The sequence below is a fragment of the Salmo trutta genome, chromosome 32 (assembly GCF_901001165.1).
Source record: "Salmo trutta chromosome 32, fSalTru1.1, whole genome shotgun sequence".
NCBI lineage: Eukaryota > Metazoa > Chordata > Actinopteri > Salmoniformes > Salmonidae > Salmo > Salmo trutta.
Window position 1 is genome coordinate 30,760,238 of NC_042988.1, and position 23,158 is coordinate 30,783,395.

The window sequence follows — 23,158 nt, forward strand, 5'->3', positions numbered from 1 at the left end:
TTCAACAGGACAATGACACAACACACCTCCAGGCTGTGTAAGGGCTATTTTACCAAGAAGGAGAATGATGGAGTGCTGTATCAGATGACCTGGCCTCCACAATCACCCAACCTCAAACCAATTGAGATGGTTTGGGATGAGTTGGACTGCAGAGTGAAGGAAAAGCAGCCAACAAGTGCCCAGCATATGTGGGAACTCCTTCAAGATTGTTGGAAAATAATTCCAGGTGAAGCTGGTTGAGAGAATGCCAAGAGTGTGCAAAGCATAGATCAAGGCAAAGGGTGGCTACTTTGACAAATCTAAAATCTAAAATATATTTTGATTTGTTTAACACTTTTTTGGTTACTACATGATTCCATATGTGTTATTTCATAGTTTTGATGTCTTCACTATTATTCTACGATGTAGAAAATACCAAAAATAAAGAAAAACCCTTGAATGAGTAGGTGTGTCCAAACTTTTGACTGTTACTGTATATCTCTCTATTATGTGTGGGAATACTTTGGAACAGATTTCGGCCCGCGGGATGCCAGTTGGGGAACACTGCTATAGGCTACAGCATACTCAAATGACTTTATGTAGACTATAAGTGTAGCCTGTAGCCTACCCAAACATTACGCATAATTGTATGCATATATCAAAATGAATGCTCTCGGGTTTTTCGTTTAAAATAGATAATACAATGTTATATTTTATTCACATGATTCTTCATGGGCAAAGGCAGACGTTAACCCATCTATCGAAATAGGTATGTTTAGGTCTGAAAATAATTAATTTGAATGATCTCCAGCAGAAGGCGGTGTTAGTCCTGATATGGACACGCCTTAAGGGAAACAAACACAACACTGAATGAGTTATCAATTTTCCGTTATATTTTGTTTTGCCCACATCTAACCATATTTAAACATCTAACCATATTTAACATGTCTGGCCTCATTGCAGACTGATGTATCGCTGTCAGTACAGTACAAGTAAATTAATATGGATTTAATTGATGCTTACAATAGGCTACTCATTTCATTGTCTTGATGAATGATCTCTCTCGTCGTCATCTACTCAAGAGGTTACCGTCACTTTGTGATGTACTGTAGTTGGCATCGTCCGGGCTCCGGGTCTTGTCCATGGTTGCGTGCTGAACTGTAGGCACGCAGCCTCTCGCTTGCTCTATACTGCGTCGGAAATGCAGCCTGCACAGGCCGTGGGCACTTTGCTTATATCATCACATTTAGAGCTGCGTTGTCTCTTGTTGGTCCATGCAAAACACACAATTAAAATGCACTGGGGTAATCAGGCAAATAGCTTAGAACCAAATACGCACTGAAACGCCAACATAACCTTCGGGACTGTAGTAAGACACACGGACATCATATCTACGTTTTAAATCCTTTATTAAACCATACCAGTTACCCAATGGATAGACTGACACTGACTTATACACCTAATATCCACGGCCATGAACGTATGTGCCAAGATGCACCATCAACCGGGGAGAGGACCAGCAGGCATGTAAATCGAGTCGCTGAGGTGGGAATTTCCCTCCAGACTTGCTGAAGCTGGGCGTTTTGGGTTCCAGACGTTGTAAAAAGTACCAAAAGAAAGAAAAAAAAGAGACAGCCCTGCTAAGGAGTAAACGTTTCATTTCAGCAAAGCGCAGAACTCTGCAAGAGAACAGAGAAACAGAGCGATGACAATGAGATATAGTGATCACTTGACGTGTGACCACAGTGAATATTACATATGTTGAAAAAGCTTTCATTTATTTACTGTTTCTTCCACTATGCCTTTGCAGCATTCCTTCCTTCCTTCAGATTCAATATCCCCTATCATCTGGAATAATATCAAATATAATGATATAAAACTGATGAAGATGAAACTATTATCAAGATGCTATTTTGTGTCAGCATTGGACAGTCCCTCTGTTGCTCTAATGTCAGGCGTGTGTACTGCTTATGTGAGTGTACCTGTACCTTCCATCCCTATCTTGCCATCCCCATCTCTGTCTCCTGCCGCTAGGAGAGTTCTGGTCTCAGCATCAGTCAGCTCCCTGGCCCCTGAGGAGAAGTTCTGTAGGAATAATCTGGGGATAGACAAACAAAGAGAGGAGAGAGAAGGGAAGAACTACATGTACATCTCATGTGTCAATGCTGCTTCATTGTATTGATATGTAATGTATAGTTTATTTCAGCTTGAATGCATCAGGCTCTTTCTATGAGCATGACAAACACACACAACTACACTGAACAAAAATATAAACGCTACATGCAACAATTTCAAAAATCTTACTGAGTTACAGTTCATATAAGGAAATCAGTAAACTGAAATTAATTCATTAAGCCCTAAACTATGTATTTCACATGACTGGGAATACAGATATGCATCTGTTAGTTACAGATATCTTAAAAAATAAAGGTAGGGGTGTGGATCAGAAAATCAGTCAGTATCTGGTGTGACCACCATTTGCCTCATGCAGCGCGACACATCTCCTTCACATAGAGTTGATCAGGCTGTTGATTGTGGCCTGTGAAATATTGTCCCACTTCTTTTCAATGGCTGTGCGAAGTTGCTGGATATTGGCGAGAACTGGAATACAATGTCGTACATGTCGATCCAAAGCATCCCAAACATGCTCAATGGGTGACATATCTGGTGAGTATGTAGGCCATTGAAGAACTGGGACATTTTCAGCTTCCAGGAATTTTGTACAGATCCTTGCGACATGGGGCAATGCATTATCATGCTGAAACATGACGTGATGGCGGCGGATTAATGGCATGACAATGGGCCTCAGGATCTCGTCACAGTATCTCTGTGCATTCAAATTGCCATCGATAAAATGCAATTGTGTTATCATCAGCAAACCGCTTGCTGTCTACCATCTGCCCGGCACAATTAAAACCGGGATTCATCTGTGAAGAGCACACTTCTCCAGCGTGCCAGTGGCCATAGAAGATGAGCATTTGCCCACTGAAGTCGGTTTTGATGACAACCTGCAGTCATGAGCCTCCCTGAGACGGTTTCTGACAGGTTTTGCAGAAATTCTTCAGTTGTTCAAACCCACAGTTTCATCAGCTGTCCAAGTGGCTGGTCTCAGACAAACCCACAGTTTCATCAGCTGTCTAGGTGGTTGTTCTCAGACAATCCCGCAGGTGAAGAAGCTGGATGTGGAGGTCCTGGGCTGGCGTGGTTACACGTGGTCTGCTGTTGTGAAGCCGGTTGGACATACTGCCAAATGTTCTAAAACAACGTTGGAAGTGGCTTATGGTAGATAAAGGAACATTCAATTATCTGGCAACAACTCTTGTGGACATTCCTGCAGTCACCAGGCCAATTGCAATCTCCCTCAAAACCTGAGACATCTGTGGCATTGTGTTGTGTGGAAAAACTGCACATTTTAGAGTGGTCTTTTATTGTCCCCAGCACAAGATGCAACTGTCTAATGATAATGCTGTTTAATCAGCATCTTGATATGCCACACCTGTCAGGTGGATGGATTATTTTGGCAAAGAAGAAATGCTCACTGACCGGGATGTAAAGAAATGGGTGCACATAATTTGAGCTAAATAAGCTTTTTGTGCGTATGGAACATTTCTGGGACCAACCCCTTCACGTGCACCCCCCCCCCCCTTCCACACACACACCCTCCCTCCCTACCTCCCTCCCTCCACACACAGCCACCCTCCCCAACTCATATCATACTTCAGCTCCTCCTCCTCTATGTATCCACTCTGATCTTGGTCCAGGACTCTGAACACTCGTTGGCCCTCTGCCTCTGGCTTGCCGGTCAGTCCCACTTGTGCAAAGAACAACTTGAAGTTGAATGTGCTTGGAGCTAATGGAGAGATGGGAGAAGCGATCAAGAGAAATGTGGAGAGATGTCGAGAGGAAGTGAAAGAGTGTGAGGAAAGAGAGATCCGACAGCATGACAAGGAGAGAGAATGGAGAGGGGGATGAATAGAGAGATGTAACATTCTCTCATGCGCTCAAATTACTTTCATTTGACTACTACAGACATTCACAATCACAAACACAAACCCTCTAGCATTTTAATGCCACTGAGCCCTGACAATAATTCCCTAGTTAAGGACATTATTATACAATCTAAACACACAGATTTACAGAACACCTCAGTGAACCCATTCTAATGTGAATGTGTGACATTATGCTACAGATCAAATGTTTAAATCAAGACATTTTTATTCACAGTTTATGCAGTTACAGAGGGTCACTCAGGTCATTATGAAAACCAAATGACTCATAAAGAACAGAGAAAGAGAATGATGGATCAAGTCTGTTTTGAATAATATATTATACACCACAAACAGTTATGCTGAAGATATACTGAAACGTGAGTATACAAGCATTTACATGTGGATGTATTCTGGATGGTGTGCTTTAGTCTGCCCTCTGAAGCAGATGTAATGTGTAGCTAAATAATTAAATGCTGGTGGGCTGCAAATGAAGCCTGCTTGACTGGCTTGATTTAGCCTTCTCTTCAATGCTCAGCATAAACACTGGTATCTGGGTGGTAACTGCTCTGCTGCTCCCCAGCCCCCTGGCTGCCTGGTTACCTGGATCCACCCTCCAACCTTGCCCCAATATAGGACCGCCCTTGGGAGTGGGACTCTTGGGCGTGTGTGTGTGTGTAATGGTGTGTTCACGTGTTTGACTCACCTTGACAAGCCTTGACGGCAGCCCTGATGTCCTCCTCTCTCAGCAACCCTGTAAACGCCATGGTTCTCTGTGCCTGAGGGATACGTGCTTACAAGAGGGAAACACATCAAAATAAATGAAAGTGGCACAGTGTGTTTTCCTGACACAAACAGTCAGGGTGTGTTTTTTTTTAAAGCATCAAACAAATCCCTCATCAGCCTATCCTCCTTTAGCTTCGAGGTACTATATAGCTACTGTTTCTATGGAATTTATTCAATGACAATTGCTTGACTTTTCAAGCTGTGGCTCTATGAATAAAACACTAAATACATTTTGCAAACCAATTACAAATTTGTCCAAAGTCTTGACGATGCAACTTTAAGGGACATTTTTTGTCTCCAAGCGAGACCTTGAGAGGTCTGCGTCTGCACATGTCCTATTTTTTGTTGCATTAGACCAAATTACATTTGATCACCTTTAAAAACCCTGAGATGCACAAAAACACTCATGAATACACAGAAAGATACATCAATCCCTACAGAACTGCAAAAAAAAGGAAATATCAAGGCATAATATATCTCTAAAGCCTGGCTGGTACTAACCGTTATCTGGGTGAGGTGGTGTCCGCTCTGTAAGTCAGTGATGTGCAGATCTCTGCCTCTCTTGATTTTTGTCTATTACCCAACACCACTCTCCTCCTGCAGCTTTGTGATCCAGAAAGCAAACATGACGTTTCTCTGTCCTCAAACCCTAGGAGATAACATCGCAATTGGAACTCCTCCTCCCCCTTCATTAGCTAATCAGAGCAGAACATTTTTCACAACTATTGTCAACTAACTTGCAGGGGGTAGAGCTTACAACCCAGCCTGTTAATTGGCTCGATAGGAATAAACAATGCCAAACTATCCCATAGTCCATTATTGCATAATGGGGGTTTTCCATGTAGAAATATTAAGGGTTGACTATGATCCACAATGATGAGCAAAGATGCTAGGATATATTTGGCTCTTTGGGGAGATAAAAGTCCCAGTCAGAATTTCACATTTTCTATAGATGTGAATGGACAGAACCTGGGTGACTCTGCAGAGTACAGTCCTCTTCAGAGTCAACATCTACTCCATGTTATGCATTTTGTATGGATTATTAATAACCACAAATGATACATCTGAGTGAGCGTAAAGTAACAAACATGACATGGAATGAAAACACAGCAGTACAATTAGGGTCTTCAAATACTTACTTAATGTGTACAGTCTATAAACCAATGTGTACACTGAATACTGTCAACACAGGATGTGTCATTAATAACAGGGTTTAAAACTCCCATCACACCCTCTTACTATAGGCTATAGAAGCAGAGTTTCTAAGGTTCAGTCAAAAGTAATCAATGTTATCCCTTTGCTTGGGTATGAAGGATGTGTCCAACTCCTTACCTGGCTCCCCCTGCCATATTTGACATAGATGCAAAACAAATTGATGTGAAAACATAATGTAGGCCTATAGGTCTACTTAGCTATATCGTGGCTTATGTACCATCTTATCTCATGTCAACTGGTTTCAGTTAAAATTGTTGGTATTGACCCCCTTTATTAATTATTGCAGTTTATTTGCACTGGTTCTATGCACACTCAATTGACTCCACCCACACTCTCACACATACTACACTGACACTCCAACACACACATGCATAATGATGACATGCACTCACACATAGGCACACTTTCACACACACTGCTGCTATGCTGTTATATATCCTGATTGCCTAGTCACTTTTATCACTAGCTACCAACCAGTACATACTGTGTTACCTCAATTATCTTGTACCCCTGCACATTGACTCGGTAGAGGCACTCCTTGTATATACCCTCGTTATTGTTTTTATTGTGTTACGATCTACTTTTTTATTTAGCAAATGTTGTTCTTACTTTTTAAATCTGCATTTAAATCTGTATAGGCTCATAAGTAAGCATTTCAATCTAAAGTCTACACCTGTTGTATTCGGCGCATGTGACCAATAAAATTTGATATGATAGGCATACCTTTCCAAGACCTTTGCACCCCCCTAAGAAAAAACATTTATAGGGGAAACACTGGATGTATAGCCTACAAGTCCATTAAATCAGGCAGGTAGAGTAGTTCATCTTTCATAAAGCACTGGAACATTGCTTGCATACCTCACATGTCAAGTGACTGGACTAAAAACGCATCTAGCTTTACGTTTGACACAAAGCAATGGATGTGGACAGAGAATTCATTAAAACATTAATACAGATGAATGGGTTGTGATTCGCTGTTGTAAATGTCTCAATATGCACGCCCCCATGCTATGACGTTGTAGTAACATGGCGCCTCTGAGGAGAGGTGGTGCCTGACAGTTTGGACTATTGATAAAATATTGCGTGTGACTAAATGTAGAACACTGCCGGCAAAGCGTATTTATCTAAATATTATTGTTCTAGAAAGGTAATAGACCGTTTCTATTTTTCATGGATAATGAAACGGCATTGTTTGAGGCATTGATAGCTCATGTTAGCTTGTCGTTGCTATTGACGCTAGCTGACGCGTTTAGTCATAATACAATGTTTGCGGTGCGGGCATTTTCATGTAGCCTGTAGATATAGCTATATATTTTACTTATCAATGAAATGTACATTTTATTTAGTATTTAGTTACAATTTGACGATTTTGAATTCTCATTAGCTAGTTAGCTAGCTAAGCTAAAAAGGATGGGGAACCGTCATGGATTTGTGTTGCCGGCGACTGGGATTTTTCTGTCGGCGTTATTTCTGGCCGAAGGTGCTCCGCTTCCGTATTCTGACACAACAGGTAAGATGACTCTAAATATATTTTGTTTACCATGTCACTGAATGAACTGTTATCACCAGTTATTTCCAATTAGTTTCAGGCCAATGCCATTATGCTAGTTAGTTAATTAGTAAGAGGAATAGTATAACAAGCTAGTTAACTAGTAAGCCATATCGCGCTAGCGACACGCTCAACAAGCTAGCGCCAGGAAGATAGGCAGCTATTTAGATAACTAGCTAGTTAGCTTGCCAATGCTAACTAGCATTCAACACAGTCAGACAGCAACCGCTGAGGGAAGAGGTGACACGAAGGGTGTATTTTGTTGCTTGTTATAGATTTGAGACGCGTTGAGCTAACGTTAGTATGTCAATGCAATGTAGATGAGCTATTTTAACTGACTTGCTAGATTTTAAGGGTAGTAAACTCAGTACTCACCATACACCTAGCCAGTCCATTTACAAGTTAGTTTTATCCAGTGCAGTTGTGCTTAGTAGTAGTATCAGTTCATAACACTATTTGCCTTCAACAGTTCACTCCTTGCTTTGATAATTTGACAACAGTAACACTGGTTCTGATGAAGTGATTCACGTAATGTCAATGTGTGTTGACAACCATAACATCTGAAGTTTAACTGGAACAACATTTAAAGTTATGTCTGATGAACCAAACTAGCCTCATCAAAGAAATACAGTGCATTCGGGAAAGTATTCAGACCCCTTGACTTATTCCATATGTTGTTACATTACAGCCGTATTCTAATGTATTAAATGTTTTTCCACAACAATCTACACACAATACCCCATAATGACAAAGCAAAAAACGTTTTTTAGGAATGGTTGCAAATTTATAAAACATTCAAAACAAGTACCTTATTTACATAAGTATTCAGAGCCTTTACTATGAGACTCAAAATTGAACTCCGATGCATCCTTTTTCCATTGATCATTCATGAGTTGTTTCTACAGCTTGATTGGAGTCCATCTGTGGTAAATCCAATTGATTGGACATGATTTTGAAAGGCACACACCTGTCTATAAGGTCCCACAGTTGACAGTGCATGTCAGCAAAAACCAAGCCATGAGGTTGAAGAAATTGTCCATAGAGCTCCGCGACAGGATTGTGTTGAGGCACAGATCTGGGTAATGGTACCAAAAAATGTCTGCAGCATTGAAGGTCCCCAAGAACAGTGGTCTCCATTCTTAAATGGAAAAAGTTTGGAACCATCAAGACTCTTCCTAGAGCTGGCTGCCTGGCCAAACTGAGCAATTGGGGGAGAAGGGCCTTGCTCAGGGAGTTGACCAAGAACCCTATGGTCACTCTGAAAGAGCTCCAGAGTTCCTCTGTGGAGATGGTTGTCCTTCTGGAAGGTTATCCTATCTCTGCAGCACCACCAATCAGGCCATTATAGTAGAGTGGCCAGACGGAAGCCACAGTAAAAGGCACAAAACATCACACTTGGACTTTGCCAAAAGGCACCTGAAGAACTTTCAGACCATGAGAAACAAGATTCTCTGGTCTGATGAAATAAAGATTGAACTCTTTGGCCTGAATGCCAAGCATCACGTCTGGAGGAAACCTGGCACCATCCCTACGGTGAAGCATGGTGATGGCAACATCATAGTGTGGGGATGTTTTTCAGTGGAAGGGACTGGGAGTCAGGATCGAGGCAAAGATGAACGGAGAAAAGTACAGAGATCCTTGATGAAAACCTGCTCCAGAGCGCTCAGGACCTCAGACTGGGGCGAACGTTCACCTTCCAACAGGACAACGACCCTAAGCACACAGCAAAGACAACGCAGGAGTGGATTCGGGACAAGTCTCTGAATCTGCTTGAGTGGCCCAGCCAGAGCCCGGACTTGAACCCGATATCTCTGGAGAGACCAGAAAATAGCTGTGCAGCGACGCTCCCCATCCAAGCTGACAGAGCTTGAGAGGATCTGCAGCGAAGAATGGGAGGAACTCCCCAAATTAAATTTGGTTAGTCACATGCACTGAGTACACTTTGAAGGAGAGGTTGTTGTCCTGGCACCACATGGCCAGGTCTCTGATCTCCTCCCTATTGTCGGTGATCAGGCCTACCGCTCAGCGGCAAACTTAACGATGGTGTTGGAGTCGTGCCTGGCCGTGCAGTCATGAGTGAACAGGGAGTACAGGAGGGGACTGAGCATGCACCCCTTTAGGGGTACCTGTGTTAAGGATCAGCGTGGCGGACGTTGTTACCTACCCTTACCACCTGGGGGTGGCCCGTCAGGAAGTCCAGGATCCAGTTGCAGAGGGAGGTGTTTTGTCCTTAACTTATTGATGAGCTTTGAGGGCACTATGGTGTTGAACGCTGAGCTGTAGTCAATGAATAGAATTCTCACATAGGTGTTCCTTTTGTCCAGGTGGGCGAGCGCTGTGTGGAGTGCAACAGAGATTGCGTCATCTGTGGATCTGTTAGGGCGGTATGGAAATTGGAGTGGGTCTAGGGTTTCTGGGATAATGGTGTTGTGAGCCATGACCACCTTTCAAAGTACTTCATGGCTACTGACATGAGTGCTACGGGTCAGTAGTCATTTAGGTAGGTTACCTTAGTGTTTTTGGGCACAGGAACTATGGTGGCCTGCTTAAAACATGTTGGTATTACAGACTCGGACAGGGACAGGTTGAAAATATCAGTGAAGACACTTGCTAATTGGTCACTGCATGCTCGCAGTACACATCCTGATAATCCGTCTGGCCCTGCGGCCTTGTGAATGTTAACCTGTTTAAAGGTCTTACTCACATTGGCTGTGCAGATTGTGATCACACCAGTTTAGCTTGTCTGGTATGCTCGTGTCACTGGGCAGCTCTCGGCTGTGCTTCCCTTTTGTAGTCTGTAATGGTTTGCAAGCCTTGTCACATCCGATGAACCTTCGGCGCTGGTGTAGTGTGATTCGATCTTAGTCATGTATTGATACTTTGCCCGTTTGATGGTTCGTCTGAGGTGATAGTGGGATTTCTTATAATCGTCCGGGTTAGAGTCCTGCTTCTTGAAAGCGGCAGCTCTACCCTTTAGCTCAGTGCTGATGTTGCCTGTAATTCATGGCTTCTGGTTGGGGTATGTACGTGCGGTCACTGTGGGGACGACGTCATCGATGCACTTATTAAGCCAGTGACTGCTGTGGTGTACTCCTCAATGTCATCGGAGGAATCCCAGAACATATTCCAGTCTGTGCTAGCAAAACAGTCCTGTAGCTTAGCATCTGCTTCATCTGATCGGTTTTTTTTTTTATTGACCGAGTCACTGGTGCTTCCTGATAACATTTTTGCTTGTAAGCAGGAATCGGGAGGATATAATTATGGTCACATTTGCTAAATAGAGGGCGATGGAGACCTTTGTACATGTCTCTGTGTGTGGAGTAAAGGTGGTCTAGAGTCCCCCCCCCGGTTGCACATTTAACATGCTGATAGAAATTTTGTAAAACGGATTTAACTTTCCCTGCATTAAATTCCCCGGCCACTAGGAGTGGCGTCTCTGGATGAGTGTTTTCCTGTTTGCTTTTGGCGGAATACAGCTCATTGAGTGCGGTGTTAGTGTCCGCATCGGTCTGTGGTGGTATGTAGACAGCTACGAAAAATACAGATGAAACTCTCTAGGTAAGGTAAGTAGTGTAGTCTACAGCTTATGAGATATTCTACCTCAGGCGAGCAAAACCTTGAGACTTCCTTAGATATCGTGCACCAGCTTTTGTTTACAAATATGTATGGTCACCCCCCCCGCCCGTCTCACCAGACACCGCTGTTCTATCCTGCCAATACAGTGTATAACCAGCTAGCTGTATGTTGATAATGTTGTTGTTTAGCCATGACTCCGTGAAGAATAAGATATTCGTTTTTAATGTCCATTTGGTAGTTTAATCTTCCATGTAGGTCGGTCGATTTTTATTTTCCAATGATTGCGCGTTAGCTAGTGGAATGGATGGCAGGGGAAGTTTATTAGATCGCCTACGAATTCTCAGAAGGCAGCCCGATTTTTCTCCATCATCTCTTCACGCAAATGACGGGGATGATTTGGGCCTGTTCCCGGGAAAGCAGTATGTCCTTCACGTCGGACTCTTTAATGGGGGAAAAAAAAGCTTCTGCCAGTTCGTGGTGAGTAATCGCAATTGGTTACGTAAAACATCAGCAATCTGCTCCGGCGTCGAATCAGTATATAATACAGGTGTGCCAAGCTTGTAGTGTCATAACCAAGACTCAAGGCTGTTATCGCTGCCAAAGGTGCTTCGACAAAGTACTGAGTATGTAAATGTGATATTAAAGTTTTTTTTTAATGGATTTGCAAGCATTTCTATAAACCTGTTTTTGCTTTGTCATTAGGGGTTATTGTGTGTAGATAGTTTCTTTCCTTAAATCAATTTAATTAATTTCAGAATAAGGCTGTAACGTAACAAAATGTGGGAAAACTCAAGGTGTCTGAATACTTTCCGAATGCACTGTAAAGGCTGGGGTCATTGTTATGCGATCTATTGACTGATGAACGAGCAGAGACCGTGTCATTACCAGTGTTTGACTTGGGCAGGAGCTCAGGGAAGCATAGTACCAGCACCTCAAATGTACAGTTGAAATCGGAAGTTTACATACACCTTAGCAAAATAGATTTAAACTCAGTTTTTCACAATTCCTGACATTTAATCCTCGTAAAAATTCCCTATCTTAGGTCAGTTAGGATCACCGCTTTATTTTAAGAATGTGAAATGTCAGAATAATATGAGAGAGCATGAGTTCTTTCAGCTTTTATTTCTTTCATCACATTCCCAGTGGGTCAGAAGTTTACATACACTCAATTAGTATTTGGTAGCATTGCCTTTAAATTGTTTAATTTGGGTCAAACGTTTCGGGTAGCCTTCCACAAGCCACAATAAGTTGGGTGAATTTTGGCCCATTCCTCCTGTCGTGTCTTTGGCTATGCCGGATTAAGTGATATGACATGCTAACCTATACAATTCTTTCTCTGTAATTAATATTACCTGATTAAGCTAATCATGTAAATGTAATTAACTAGAAAGTCGGGGCACCACGGAAGAACGTTTATAGAGCTGTTATCTTCCGAATAAACTCTTCAAATACTTAGTAATATTTTACATCGATAGCAGTCAATATTAACCCTTATCTTATTTTCAGTCTCATAATGAAAGTTGTAAATTCTTGGCTATCTTCACGAACCCTGGCTAACAAGTTGAATCAGCAATACAAAATTGGGTTTAATTATTTATTTCCTAAATACCTAAACTAATCACACAGAATTACAAATACACCGAATACAAATGATGTCATACATGATGGCTGGTTACACAAAGGAAAGGGGGTTGGGCTTGAATGAAAGAGCGGGAAGATTTAGGAACAAAGAAACAGCAGCTATGCTATCGTAAATACATTATCTTATGGATTCTAAATTACCGCCCATTTGGAAAAGGAAAATGCAATAAATATTTACTCTGAGCTGCGCTTCGGTAGATTGGTCGTAGTTGCTGGCCGGGTTGGCCAACAGATCTTCCTGTACGTACTCGGAAGAATGTCTCTGGTGGTAAATTGGATACGTGGTGGTATCTTCGTCTGTTTGTTAGACTGGATCCGTCGTCCGTCCTTTCCTAGCCCATGTCTACAGCGGCCGCTGCTAACTCAATGGCTAGGAAGTATCACTTCTGTAGTGAATAAGCTCAAAGTTCATACCATTCGCCACCAAAGCTCACGCCGAGGTTGGCTTAGTTCTGTACTTGACATGTGTGTCCTTCTAACGTAGAGGCTGCAGACCTCACGTACTGGAACAACGTGGTTATCTTTTCGTCAAAGGCTTATATAGTGGAGAGGGGGAAGGATGTGTTTCATCGTTTATAACCCCTGTCTCTTCACAGGGGTGGGCCACTGATCAAGCAGGGCACTTTCCTTATGAAAACCCAATTCTCTCATTTGGAAGCTAAAATTACATTTAATCTCCTAACAAACAATTTCAATATCAAACATTTCAATTGCATAACAATTCCATGTGACTCTGATAACTAGAGGGTGTATACTTTCCCAGGTACAGTTTATGTCGTCCTGTCATCAGTCATAATGTCTCAGATGACAACCGAACTGACATACATACTCATTACGTTCCCAAGCATATTTCCAACTGGTTTTATTACCAAAATATGGTTCCTTTTCCCCATTTGTTTGATGTTCCCAGACTCTCTATATTTAACACAGGCTATTCAAGTCCTTCAGTAGGGTCAGAGAGGGGAAGGGAGAAAGGTATTTATGAGGGGGGGGGGTCATAAACCTTACCCACAGGCCAACGTCATGACACTCCTGACTGAGCTGGTGTAACTGAGTCCGGTTTGTAGGTCTCCTACCTCGCACACACTTTTTCAGTTCTGCCCACAAATTTTCTATGGCATTGAGGTCAGGGCTTTGTGATGGCCACTCCAATACCTTGACTTTGTTGTCCTTAAGCCACTTTGGAAGTATTCTTGGGGTCATTGTCCATTTGGAAGACCCATTTTCGACCAAGCTTTAACTTCTATGGGCTAGGTACCTGCGGGACACAGCCAGTGAAATATCAGAAAAACAACAATGTCATAATTCAACTTTCTCAAACATACAACTATTTTACACCATTTGAAAGATAAACTTCTCGTTAATCTAACCACATTGTCCGATTTCAGAAAGGCTTTACAGCGAAAGCAAAACATTAGATTATGTTAGGAGAGTACATAGACAAAAATAATCACACAGCTATTTTCTAAGCAATGACATGTCAATAAAACACAGCTAAATGAAGCACTAACCTTTGACGATCTTCATCAGATGACACTCCTAGGACATTGTTACACAATACATGTATGTTTTGTTCGATAAAGTTCATATTTATATCCAAAAACAGCATTTTACGTTGGCGCGTGATGTTCAGATAATGTATTCTCACAAAAACCTCCGGTGAATGTGCACATCAATTTACAAAAATACTCATCATAAATGTTGACAAAATATATAACAATTATTTTAAGAATTATAGATAGACTACCCCTGGATGCAACCGCTGTGTCAGATTTTAAATAGCTTTACGGAGAAAGCACATTTTTCAATATTCTGAGTACATAGCTCAGCCATCACGGTAAGCTATTCAGACACCCGCCAAGTTTGGGGAAACCTAAACTCAAGAAACTTCCACAAGAAATGTTGTTTTTGTTCGAAATAATCCATATTTATGTACAAATACCTCCGTTTTGTTCGTGCGTACAGATCACTTATCCAAAGGCATAACGCGCGAGCGCGGAACGAAAGACAAAGTCAAAATGTTCCATTACCGTACTTAGAAGCATGTCAAACGCTGTTTAAAATCAATCTTTATGTTATTTTTAACGTAAAATTGCGATAATATTCCAACTGGACAATAGCGTATTCATTCAAGAAGAAAAAGGAGGGGCGCACTGTAGCTTCGATAGAGAATCAAAAGAACTACAATTCTCAGACTTTCCACTTCCTGCTTAGATTTTCTCAGGTTTTTGCCTGCCATATGAGTTCTGTTATACTCACAGACAACATTCAAACAGTTTTAGAAACTTCAGTGTTTTCTATCCAAATCTACTAATAATATGCATATTCTAGTTTCTGGGCCAGAGTAGTAACCTGTTTAAATTGGGTACGTTTTTCATCCGGCCGTGAAAATACTGCCCCCTAGCCCAGACAGGTTAACTTCCTGACTGATATCTTGAGATTTTGCTTCAATATATCCACATAATTTTCCTGCCTCATGATGCCATCTATTTTGTGAAGTGCACCAGTCCCTCCTGCAGCAGAGCACCCACACAACATGATGCTGCCACCCCCGTGCTTCACGGTTGGGATGGTGTTCTTCGGCTTGCAAGCCTCCCCCTTTTTCCTCCAAACATAACAATGGTCATTATGGCCAAACAGTTCTATTTTTGTTTCATCAGACCAGAGGACATTTCTCCAAAAAGTACGATCTTTTTCCCCATGTGTAGTTGCAAACCGTAGTCTGGCTTTTTTATGGTTTTGGAGCAGTGACTTTTTCCTTGCTGAGCGGCCTTTCAGGTTATGTCGATATAGGACTAGTTTTACTGTGTGTATATAGATACTTTTGTTCCTGTTTCCTCCAGCATCTTCACAAGGTCCTTTGCTGTTGTTCTGGGATTGATTTGCACTTTTCACACCACAGTACATTCATCTTTAGGAGACAGAAGGCGTCTCTTTCCTGAGCAGTATAACGGCTGCGTGGTCCCATGGTGTTTATAATAGCATATTATTGTTAGTACAGATGAACGTGGTACCTTCAGGCATTTGGAAATTTCTCACAAGGATGAACCAGACTTGTGGAGGTCTACAATGTTTTTTCTGAGGTCTTGGCTGATTTTCTTTTGATTTTACCAAGATGTCAAGCACAGAGTTTGAAGGTAGGCATTGAAATACATCCACAGGTATACTTCCAATTGACACAAATTATGTCAGTTAGCCTATCAGAAGAGGAGCTTCTAAAGCCATGACATTTTCTGGAATTTTCCAAGCTGTTTAAAGGCACAGTGAACTTCTGACCCACTGGAATTGTGATACAGTGAATTATAAGTGAAATAATCTGTCTAAACAATTGTTGGAAAAATTACTTGCGTCATTCACAAAGTAGATGTCCTAACTGACTTGCCAAAACTATAGTTTGTTAACAAGAAATTTCTGGACTGGTTGGAAAACGAGTTTTAATGACTCCAACCTAAGTGTATGTAAACTTCTGACTTCAACTGTAATACTTCTTGAGCTCCTGTCCGTCTTATAGAATATTAGCTCAAAAGTATGGTGGAGCTCCTATACTTATGTAAACAGTACCTGCACCCAAAATGAGTACCGGCACCTATTTCAGTCCAAGTCAAGCACTGGTCATTACCATCTGAGAGACAAGCCTTTATCATTCACACATACACTCCCAAAAGCCTCTACACCCCAAACACAGGTTTCAGTAGGTGAGGCTTTGATAGGAATCACTATGCTCTCTATCTATCCACGTTTTCATTGACTAGGCCTAACTGAAAATAGGCTTTAATATTGATAGAGGTTCCTTGTTTTGTTGTTTTATCTAAAGCAGGATATACGTTTAACCGATCACCAGACAAGACTGTGTTTACCCATGGCTTGGGTTTTCACCTGGCCTTTAGCCACCCAATATTGTAGTGCCTATTGTCATGGGTGATCTCTGTGACAGGTGATAATTTGGCACAGGGAGTCTTTAATTGCTTTTATTGAGTAGGTTACATTGGCTACATTGGCCATTGATGTGCCTCTGCACAGTTTTCCGTAGGGATATGCTTAGTATCATGTTTTAACTAAACACATATCCTCTGCTCTGTCATGCAAGCACCGTTTAGACTGTATGCTTTGATTTGGTTTGACTGTCCCTGACAATGGAAGAAAGCAATACTTTACAATAAATAGTAGGGCTGCACGATTAATCGAATTCAGATCGAAATTGTCATTGACATGTTCAGTATCCATATCACAAGAGGCTGAGATGTTCTCCTTTGACACTCCATTATCACACCAACTAGACTACAATACCTCCTTCAATGAGATGCGCCAGACTCTTTCACTCGCTACATGCACAGAGGATGCTGACCAATCACAAGCAGGCTTTCTCACTCTCTGCATGGCATGCACGTTGGCCAATCATAAGCTTCCCCGTTTAAAGCACACAGTTAGGTTCTGGTGAGGAGAGAAAGGGCTTTACCAAAGACAGTACAGTATGAGGTTTAGAAACTCTGTGGCTTTACCTCAGCATGTGTGGTGGAAACATGGGTGCTGCTAGTGCTAACGAGAATGTCGATTTGGTGCCAAAGAAAGGCGCATTTTCAGTGGTATTGCAGTATTTCAGCTACAGGCAAACCGATGTCAACCAAATGCTAGTGTTGTGCACAAAGTGTCTCAGAGTTGTGGCGACAGAGGCAAAACGACACATTTATTAAATAATTTGAAGAATAGCCATATATTTTTGAAAGCGCCCGACAGCAGCAAAGCTCCTCTGCCACAAGCAGCCACCTACATTAAACCGGCATTGATTGCTGATGTGTTTTCAAATGTAACTCCCTACGAAAGAACAACCACCGCAGACACAGAAATCAGAAGCTAACACCTATCACATAGCCAAAGACATGGTTCCTATTTACACAGTCAGCAAAGATGGCTTCAAGAAGATGATAAACAAGCTGGACAGGAGATACAAGATTCCATCTCACATATATTTCTCACAAGTTGCCATCCCAACCAACACTCTATAACAAAATTACGGGAGAAGTTGAAACATGTTGAGTTGAATTACTGGACCAGACTCCAATGATTTGGACACAGGCTGCACCTTGCAATCGGTAGGCTATGTGTTACATGTTTTTAAGGCACTTTGACTTAGAATTTAAATTAGAATAACGATTGAGCCTACTTATCATACGCTTCCTATTCCATTTGCAGCCTATGGCTGCCTGAATAAATAATTCACTTAGGTTATTTAAGAACTCATAATGTTATTCTTGAATTAATGCATAAGTGATGCGCTTATAGCGCACTACATGTTGATGATCATGTTAAAAATGTATGTTAATATGTAGGTGTAATAATCCTATATAATGTTGGAGTAGGGCTGGGTAATATGGCAAATAAATTATCACTATCTATATATTTTTTTCATTCGATAGTGATAATTATCGTTATATTAATCAAATAATGTTTAAAAGGTGCATATCTGCTTCAAACTCAAGAATGCCTTAACAAACCGTGGTTAGAGCTTTGGGCTAGTATCCGAAAGGTTGCTGGATCGAATCCCCGAGCTGACAAGGTAAAAATCTGTCTTTCTAACCTTTAACAAGGCAGTTAACCCACTGTTCCCCGATAGGCTGTCATTGTAAATTAGAAGTTGTTCTTAACTGACTTGCCTAGTGAATAAAAAAAAAAGTAACCTTAATTTTATATGTAGCTAACATAAATAATACTTGAAGGAAAATTGTTCCATGTTTGCGGCCAGGGAGCACGTACCTGGGGTCAATTAAATTGATAAGCCTCTTGAAACCTTGCTTTTCGACTGTGCTAATGTCCTTAGCAATGCAATGGCGTAATAGCATTTGTGATGTCTTTGTCTTTTCAATGTTTGCTTGTAGGGCATATGTCAGTGTTGACTGCTTCGGGCAAACATTGGCTGGTGCTTGAGGGGCGTTTATCAATACCGTGGTGCAAACTCAAACTTCCTGCATGTTCCAAAGAGTGATTTTGCTTCAGATGTTGAAAAAGGTTTGTCGTATTACCAGACTTCGTAGCCACCTGTCTATGGCACAATTTGCACCGAACATTGCTCTGCTCTTTGTCGGACTTCAAGAAGCCAAACCACTTCCAAATTACTCAAACAGTTTAACCCTTTTTATCAATGATTTCTTTGTTGGAAGCTGCTTCTTCTCCATGGCTATCACTGCCACTGTTTTTGCCTACATCACACATTTTTCGTGGTTAATAGTGGCTACTCCATCACTCGAGGTGCTAAGTGGTTTTTAGTGGGCGTATACCTCTCCACGTGCATATTGTCACTTCTCCGCACGTTCCTGCTGCATCACAGAGGTGAAATGGACTGCTGTACCTAATTATTCTATATTGACATTATCGTTATTGAGGGAAGTAATTACCTCTAATTATTGATATTGATTCATTGCCCAGCCCTATGTTGGAGATTTGTTTCATTTGGTTTTGTATTCAGTAGAGGTCGACCGATTTAATCGGAATGGCCGATTTAATTAGGGCCGATTTCAAGTTTTTATAATCTGTAATCGGTATTTTTGGACAGCGATTTGCCAAAAAATTTTATTATAAATTTTTTTTTTTTTTTTTTTTTTACACCTTTATTTAACTAGGCAAGTCAGATTAAGAACACATTCTTATTTTCAATGACAGCCTAGGAACGGGGTTAACTGCCTTGTTCAGGGGCAGAACGACAGATTTTTACCTTGTCAGCTCGGGGATTCAATCTTGCAACCTTACGGTTAACTAGTCCAACGCTCTAACCACCTGCTTTACATTGCACTCCATGAGGAGCCTGCCTGTTACGCGAATGCAGTGAGAAGCCAAGGTAAGTTACTAGCTAGCATTAAACTTATCTTATAAAAATCAATCAATCATAATCACTAGTTAACTACACATGGTTGCTGATATTACTAGTTTATCTAGCCTGTCCTATAATCGATGCGGTGCGCATTCGCGAAAAAGGACTGTCGTTGCTCCAACGTGTACCTAACCATAAACATCAATGTCTTTCTTAAAATCAATACACAAGTATATATTTTTAAACCTGCATATTTAGTTAATATTGCCTGCTAACATGAATTTCTTTTAACTAGGGAAAATGTGTCACCTTTTGCAACAGAGTCAGGGTATATGCAGCAGTTTGGGCCACCTGGCTCGTTGCGAACTGTGTGAAGACTATTTCTTCCTAACAAAGATGGCCAACTTCGCCAAACGGGGGATGATTTAACAAAAGCGCATTTGCGGAAAAAAGCACAATCGTTGCACGACTGTACCTAACCATAAACACCAATGCCTTTCTTAAAATCAATACACAGAAGTATATATTTTTAAACCTGCATATTTAGCTGAAAGAGATCCAGGTTAGCAGGCAATATTAACCAGGTAAAATTGTGTCACTTCTCTTGCGTTCATTGCATGCAGAGTCAGGGTATATGCAACAGTTTGGTCCGCCTGGCTCGTTGCGAACTTATTTGCCAGAATCTTACGTAATTATGACATAACATTGAAGGTTGTGCAATGTAACAGGAATATTTAGACTTAGGGATGCCACCGTTAAATAAAATATGGAACGGTTCCGTATTTCACTGAAAGAATAAACGTTTTGATTTCGAGATGATAGTTTCCGGATTCGACCATATTAATGACCTAAGGCTCGTATTTCTGTGTGTTTATTATATTATAATTAAGTCTGATTTGATATTTGATAGAGCAGTCTGAGCGGTGGTAGGCACCAGCAGGCTCGTAAGCATTCATTCAAACAGCACTTTCGTGCGTTTTGCCAGCAGCTCTTCGCAATGCTTCAAGCATTGCGCTGTTTATGACTTCAAGCCTATCAACTCCCGAGATTAGGCTGGTGTAACCGATGTGAAATGGCTAGCTAGTTAGCGGGGTGCGCGCTAATAGCGTTTCAAACGTCACTCGCTCTGAGACTTGGAGTAGTTGTTCCCCTTGCTCTGCAGTGGTAACGCTGCTTCGAGGGTGGCTGTTGTCGATGTGTTCCTGGTTCGAGTCCAGGTAGGAGCAAGGAGAGGGACGAAAGCTATACTGTTACACTGGCAATACTAAAGTGGCAATAAGAACATCCAATAGTCAAAGGTATATAAAATACAAATCATATAGAGAGAAATAGTCCTATAATTCCTATAATAACTACAACCTAAAACTTCTTACCTTGGAATATTGAAGACTCATGTTAAAAGGAACCACCAGCTTTCATATGTTCTCATGTTCTGAGCAAGGAACTTTAACGTTAGCTTTCTTACATGGCAAATATTGCACTTTTACTTTCTTCTCCAACACTTTGTTTTTGCATTATTTAAACCAAATTGAGCATATTTCATTATTTATTTGAGGCTAAATTGATTTTATTGATGTATTATATTAAGTTCAAATAAGTGTTAATTCAGTATTGTTGTAATTGTCATTATCACAAATAAATATAAAGTAATCGGCCGATTAATCGTTATCGGTTTTTCTTGGTCCTCCAATAATCGGTATCAGCGTTGAAAAATCATAATCGGTCGACCTCTAGTATTCAGTTAGCACAGTATGTATTCATTGTTTCATATGACCTCATTTTAGAAGTGATGTCTTCTTCCTTGACACTTGTTTTAACCATGCCTGGTGAAATTACCAAGTTTTCACCAAAGCAATTGAAAGTTATGATTCATAAATGCAAAATTTGTCCAACAAAAATCACAATTAGAGATTTTGTCCAAAGCGTGCAGCCATAATAAATAGGCTAAACTATTGTCATTTCAACAACCATTAGGCCTCACAATGTAGTAACAAATGATTGATCACTTGTGTTGTGATGACATATTGGTAATTTCCATTGCTGTAAAGAATTCACACAATTCACTTGGTGATGTAAGAATTCAACAGTACAGTGCTTGCTAAGTAGCAGCACAATATGCATTAGCACTGCTTGCGCATTTATGACATAACTGAGTGAGAGTGGTATGGACGTGATAAACAACCACACAGGGGAGAGCAGAAGAATAGCCTCCCTTTTTAAATCTTGCATTGTGCTTTCTTAGAGGACTGGACTCACTGACAATGACTAGGCTATGAGTAGCAATATGGGAAAAGGTGAATGGTGTGTGCATTCCATTCTAGTGATGCCCATGTAGGCTAATATGTAACCTCAAACATTCCAATATCAGCACAGGTGAATAATTTACCTTGGTGTTGTTTTATTACAGTTCACCACACAACGTACAGTAAGATGTGGAGCAATATTGGGCGCAGCATTGGTTTTACTGATGGAGACATGGAAACTGCTAAAATGAACTCCTATGGTTTGCAGAAAACAATTTAACCTGTTTTTTTATTTATTTATTTATTTCACCTTTATTTAACCAGGTAGGCAAGTTGAGAACAAGTTCTCATTTACAATTGCGACCTGGCCAAGATAAAGCAAAGCAGTTCGACAACATACAACAACACAGAGTTACACATGGAATAAAACAACATACAATCAACGATGCAGTAGAAAAAAAATAAGACTATATACAATGTGAGCAAATGATGTGAGATAAGGGAGGTAAAGGCAAAAAATGCCATGGTGGCAAAGTAAATAAAGTATGGCAAGAAAAACACTGGAATGGTAGATTTGTAGTTTGAAGAAAGTTCAAAGTTAAAATATAAATAATATGGTGCAAAGGAGCAAAATAAATAAAATAAATAAATACAGTAGGGGAAGAGGTAGTAGTTTGGGCTAAATTATAGATGGGCTATGTACAGGTGCAGTGATCTGTGAGCTGCTCTGACAGCTGGTGCTTAAAGCTAGTGAGGGAGATAAGTGTTTCCAGTTTCATAGATTTTTGTAGTTCGTTCCAGTCATTGGCAGCAGAGAACTGGAAGGAGAGACGACCAAAGGAGGAGTTGGCTTTAGGGGTGACCAGAGAGATATACCTGCTGGAGCGCGTGCTACAGGTGGGTGCTGCTATGGTGACCAGTGAGCGGAGATAAGGAGGGACTTTACCTAGCAGGGTCTTGTAGATGACCTGGAGCCAATGTGTTTGGCGACGATTATGAAGCGAAGGCCAGCCAACGAGAGCGTACAGGTCGCAGTGGTGGGTAGTATATGGGGCTTTGGTGACAAAACGGATGGCACTGTGATAGACTGCATCCAGCTTGTTGAGTAGGGTATTGGAGGCTATTTTGTAAATGACATCGCCGAAGTCGAGGATTGGTAGGATGGTCAGTTTTACGAGGGTATGTTTGGCAGTATGAGTGAAGGATTCTTTGTTGCGAAATAGGAAGCCAATTCTAGATTTAACTTTGGTGATACGGGATTGGTTGGGCAACAACCAGTGAGAGAACATGGCGTGAAATTCAAAACAAAATAATCTCAATTAAAATTCAAGTATTATACGGCATTTTAAAGATACTCTACTCGTTAATCCAATCACATTGT

General features: G+C 41.1%; 2 protein-coding genes across 3 annotated transcripts in view; one reads left to right on the plus strand and one right to left on the minus strand.

Annotated features, from left to right (window-relative positions):
• Nucleotides 1-1,371: 1,371 nt before the first annotated feature.
• On the minus strand, nucleotides 1,372-5,570 carry LOC115171695 (parvalbumin beta). 2 transcript variants are annotated; one of them, XM_029728742.1, is made up of 5 exons: nucleotides 5,253-5,570; nucleotides 4,672-4,744; nucleotides 3,697-3,829; nucleotides 1,968-2,077; nucleotides 1,372-1,658 (listed from the first exon to the last, which is right to left on the minus strand). In XM_029728742.1, the coding sequence occupies exons 2-5, from the start codon at nucleotides 4,730-4,732 to the stop codon at nucleotides 1,636-1,638; spliced, it is 327 nt and encodes a 108-aa protein (XP_029584602.1). In that variant the 5' UTR covers nucleotides 4,733-4,744; nucleotides 5,253-5,570; the 3' UTR covers nucleotides 1,372-1,635. The 2 variants fall into 2 exon arrangements, with proteins under 2 accessions (XP_029584602.1, XP_029584601.1); XM_029728741.1 differs by having other exon boundaries at nucleotides 4,672-4,758; nucleotides 5,253-5,569.
• A 1,422-nt stretch (nucleotides 5,571-6,992) lies between these two features.
• LOC115171691 (serine/threonine-protein kinase LMTK2) overlaps nucleotides 6,993-23,158 on the plus strand; it is a 68,850-nt gene continuing 52,684 nt past the window's right edge. The window contains exon 1 of the mRNA XM_029728732.1: nucleotides 6,993-7,476. Within this exon, the coding sequence (XP_029584592.1) occupies nucleotides 7,377-7,476 (100 nt within the window). The 5' untranslated portion in view covers nucleotides 6,993-7,376. The remainder of the gene's footprint in view (nucleotides 7,477-23,158) is intronic.

Bases quoted from the DNA above. Each gene is read 5' to 3' on its own strand.
- LOC115171695 (XM_029728742.1), bottom strand. From the start codon at position 4,732: ATGGCGTTTACAGGGTTGCTGAGAGAGGAGGACATCAGGGCTGCCGTC. The intron at 3,830-4,671 runs GTGAGTCAAACA...TCTCTCCATTAG, and splicing joins TGCCGTCAAGGCTTGTCAAG to CTCCAAGCACATTCAACTTC. The intron at 2,078-3,696 runs GTATGATATGAG...GTCTATCCCCAG, and splicing joins ATAGAGGAGGAGGAGCTGAA to ATTATTCCTACAGAACTTCT.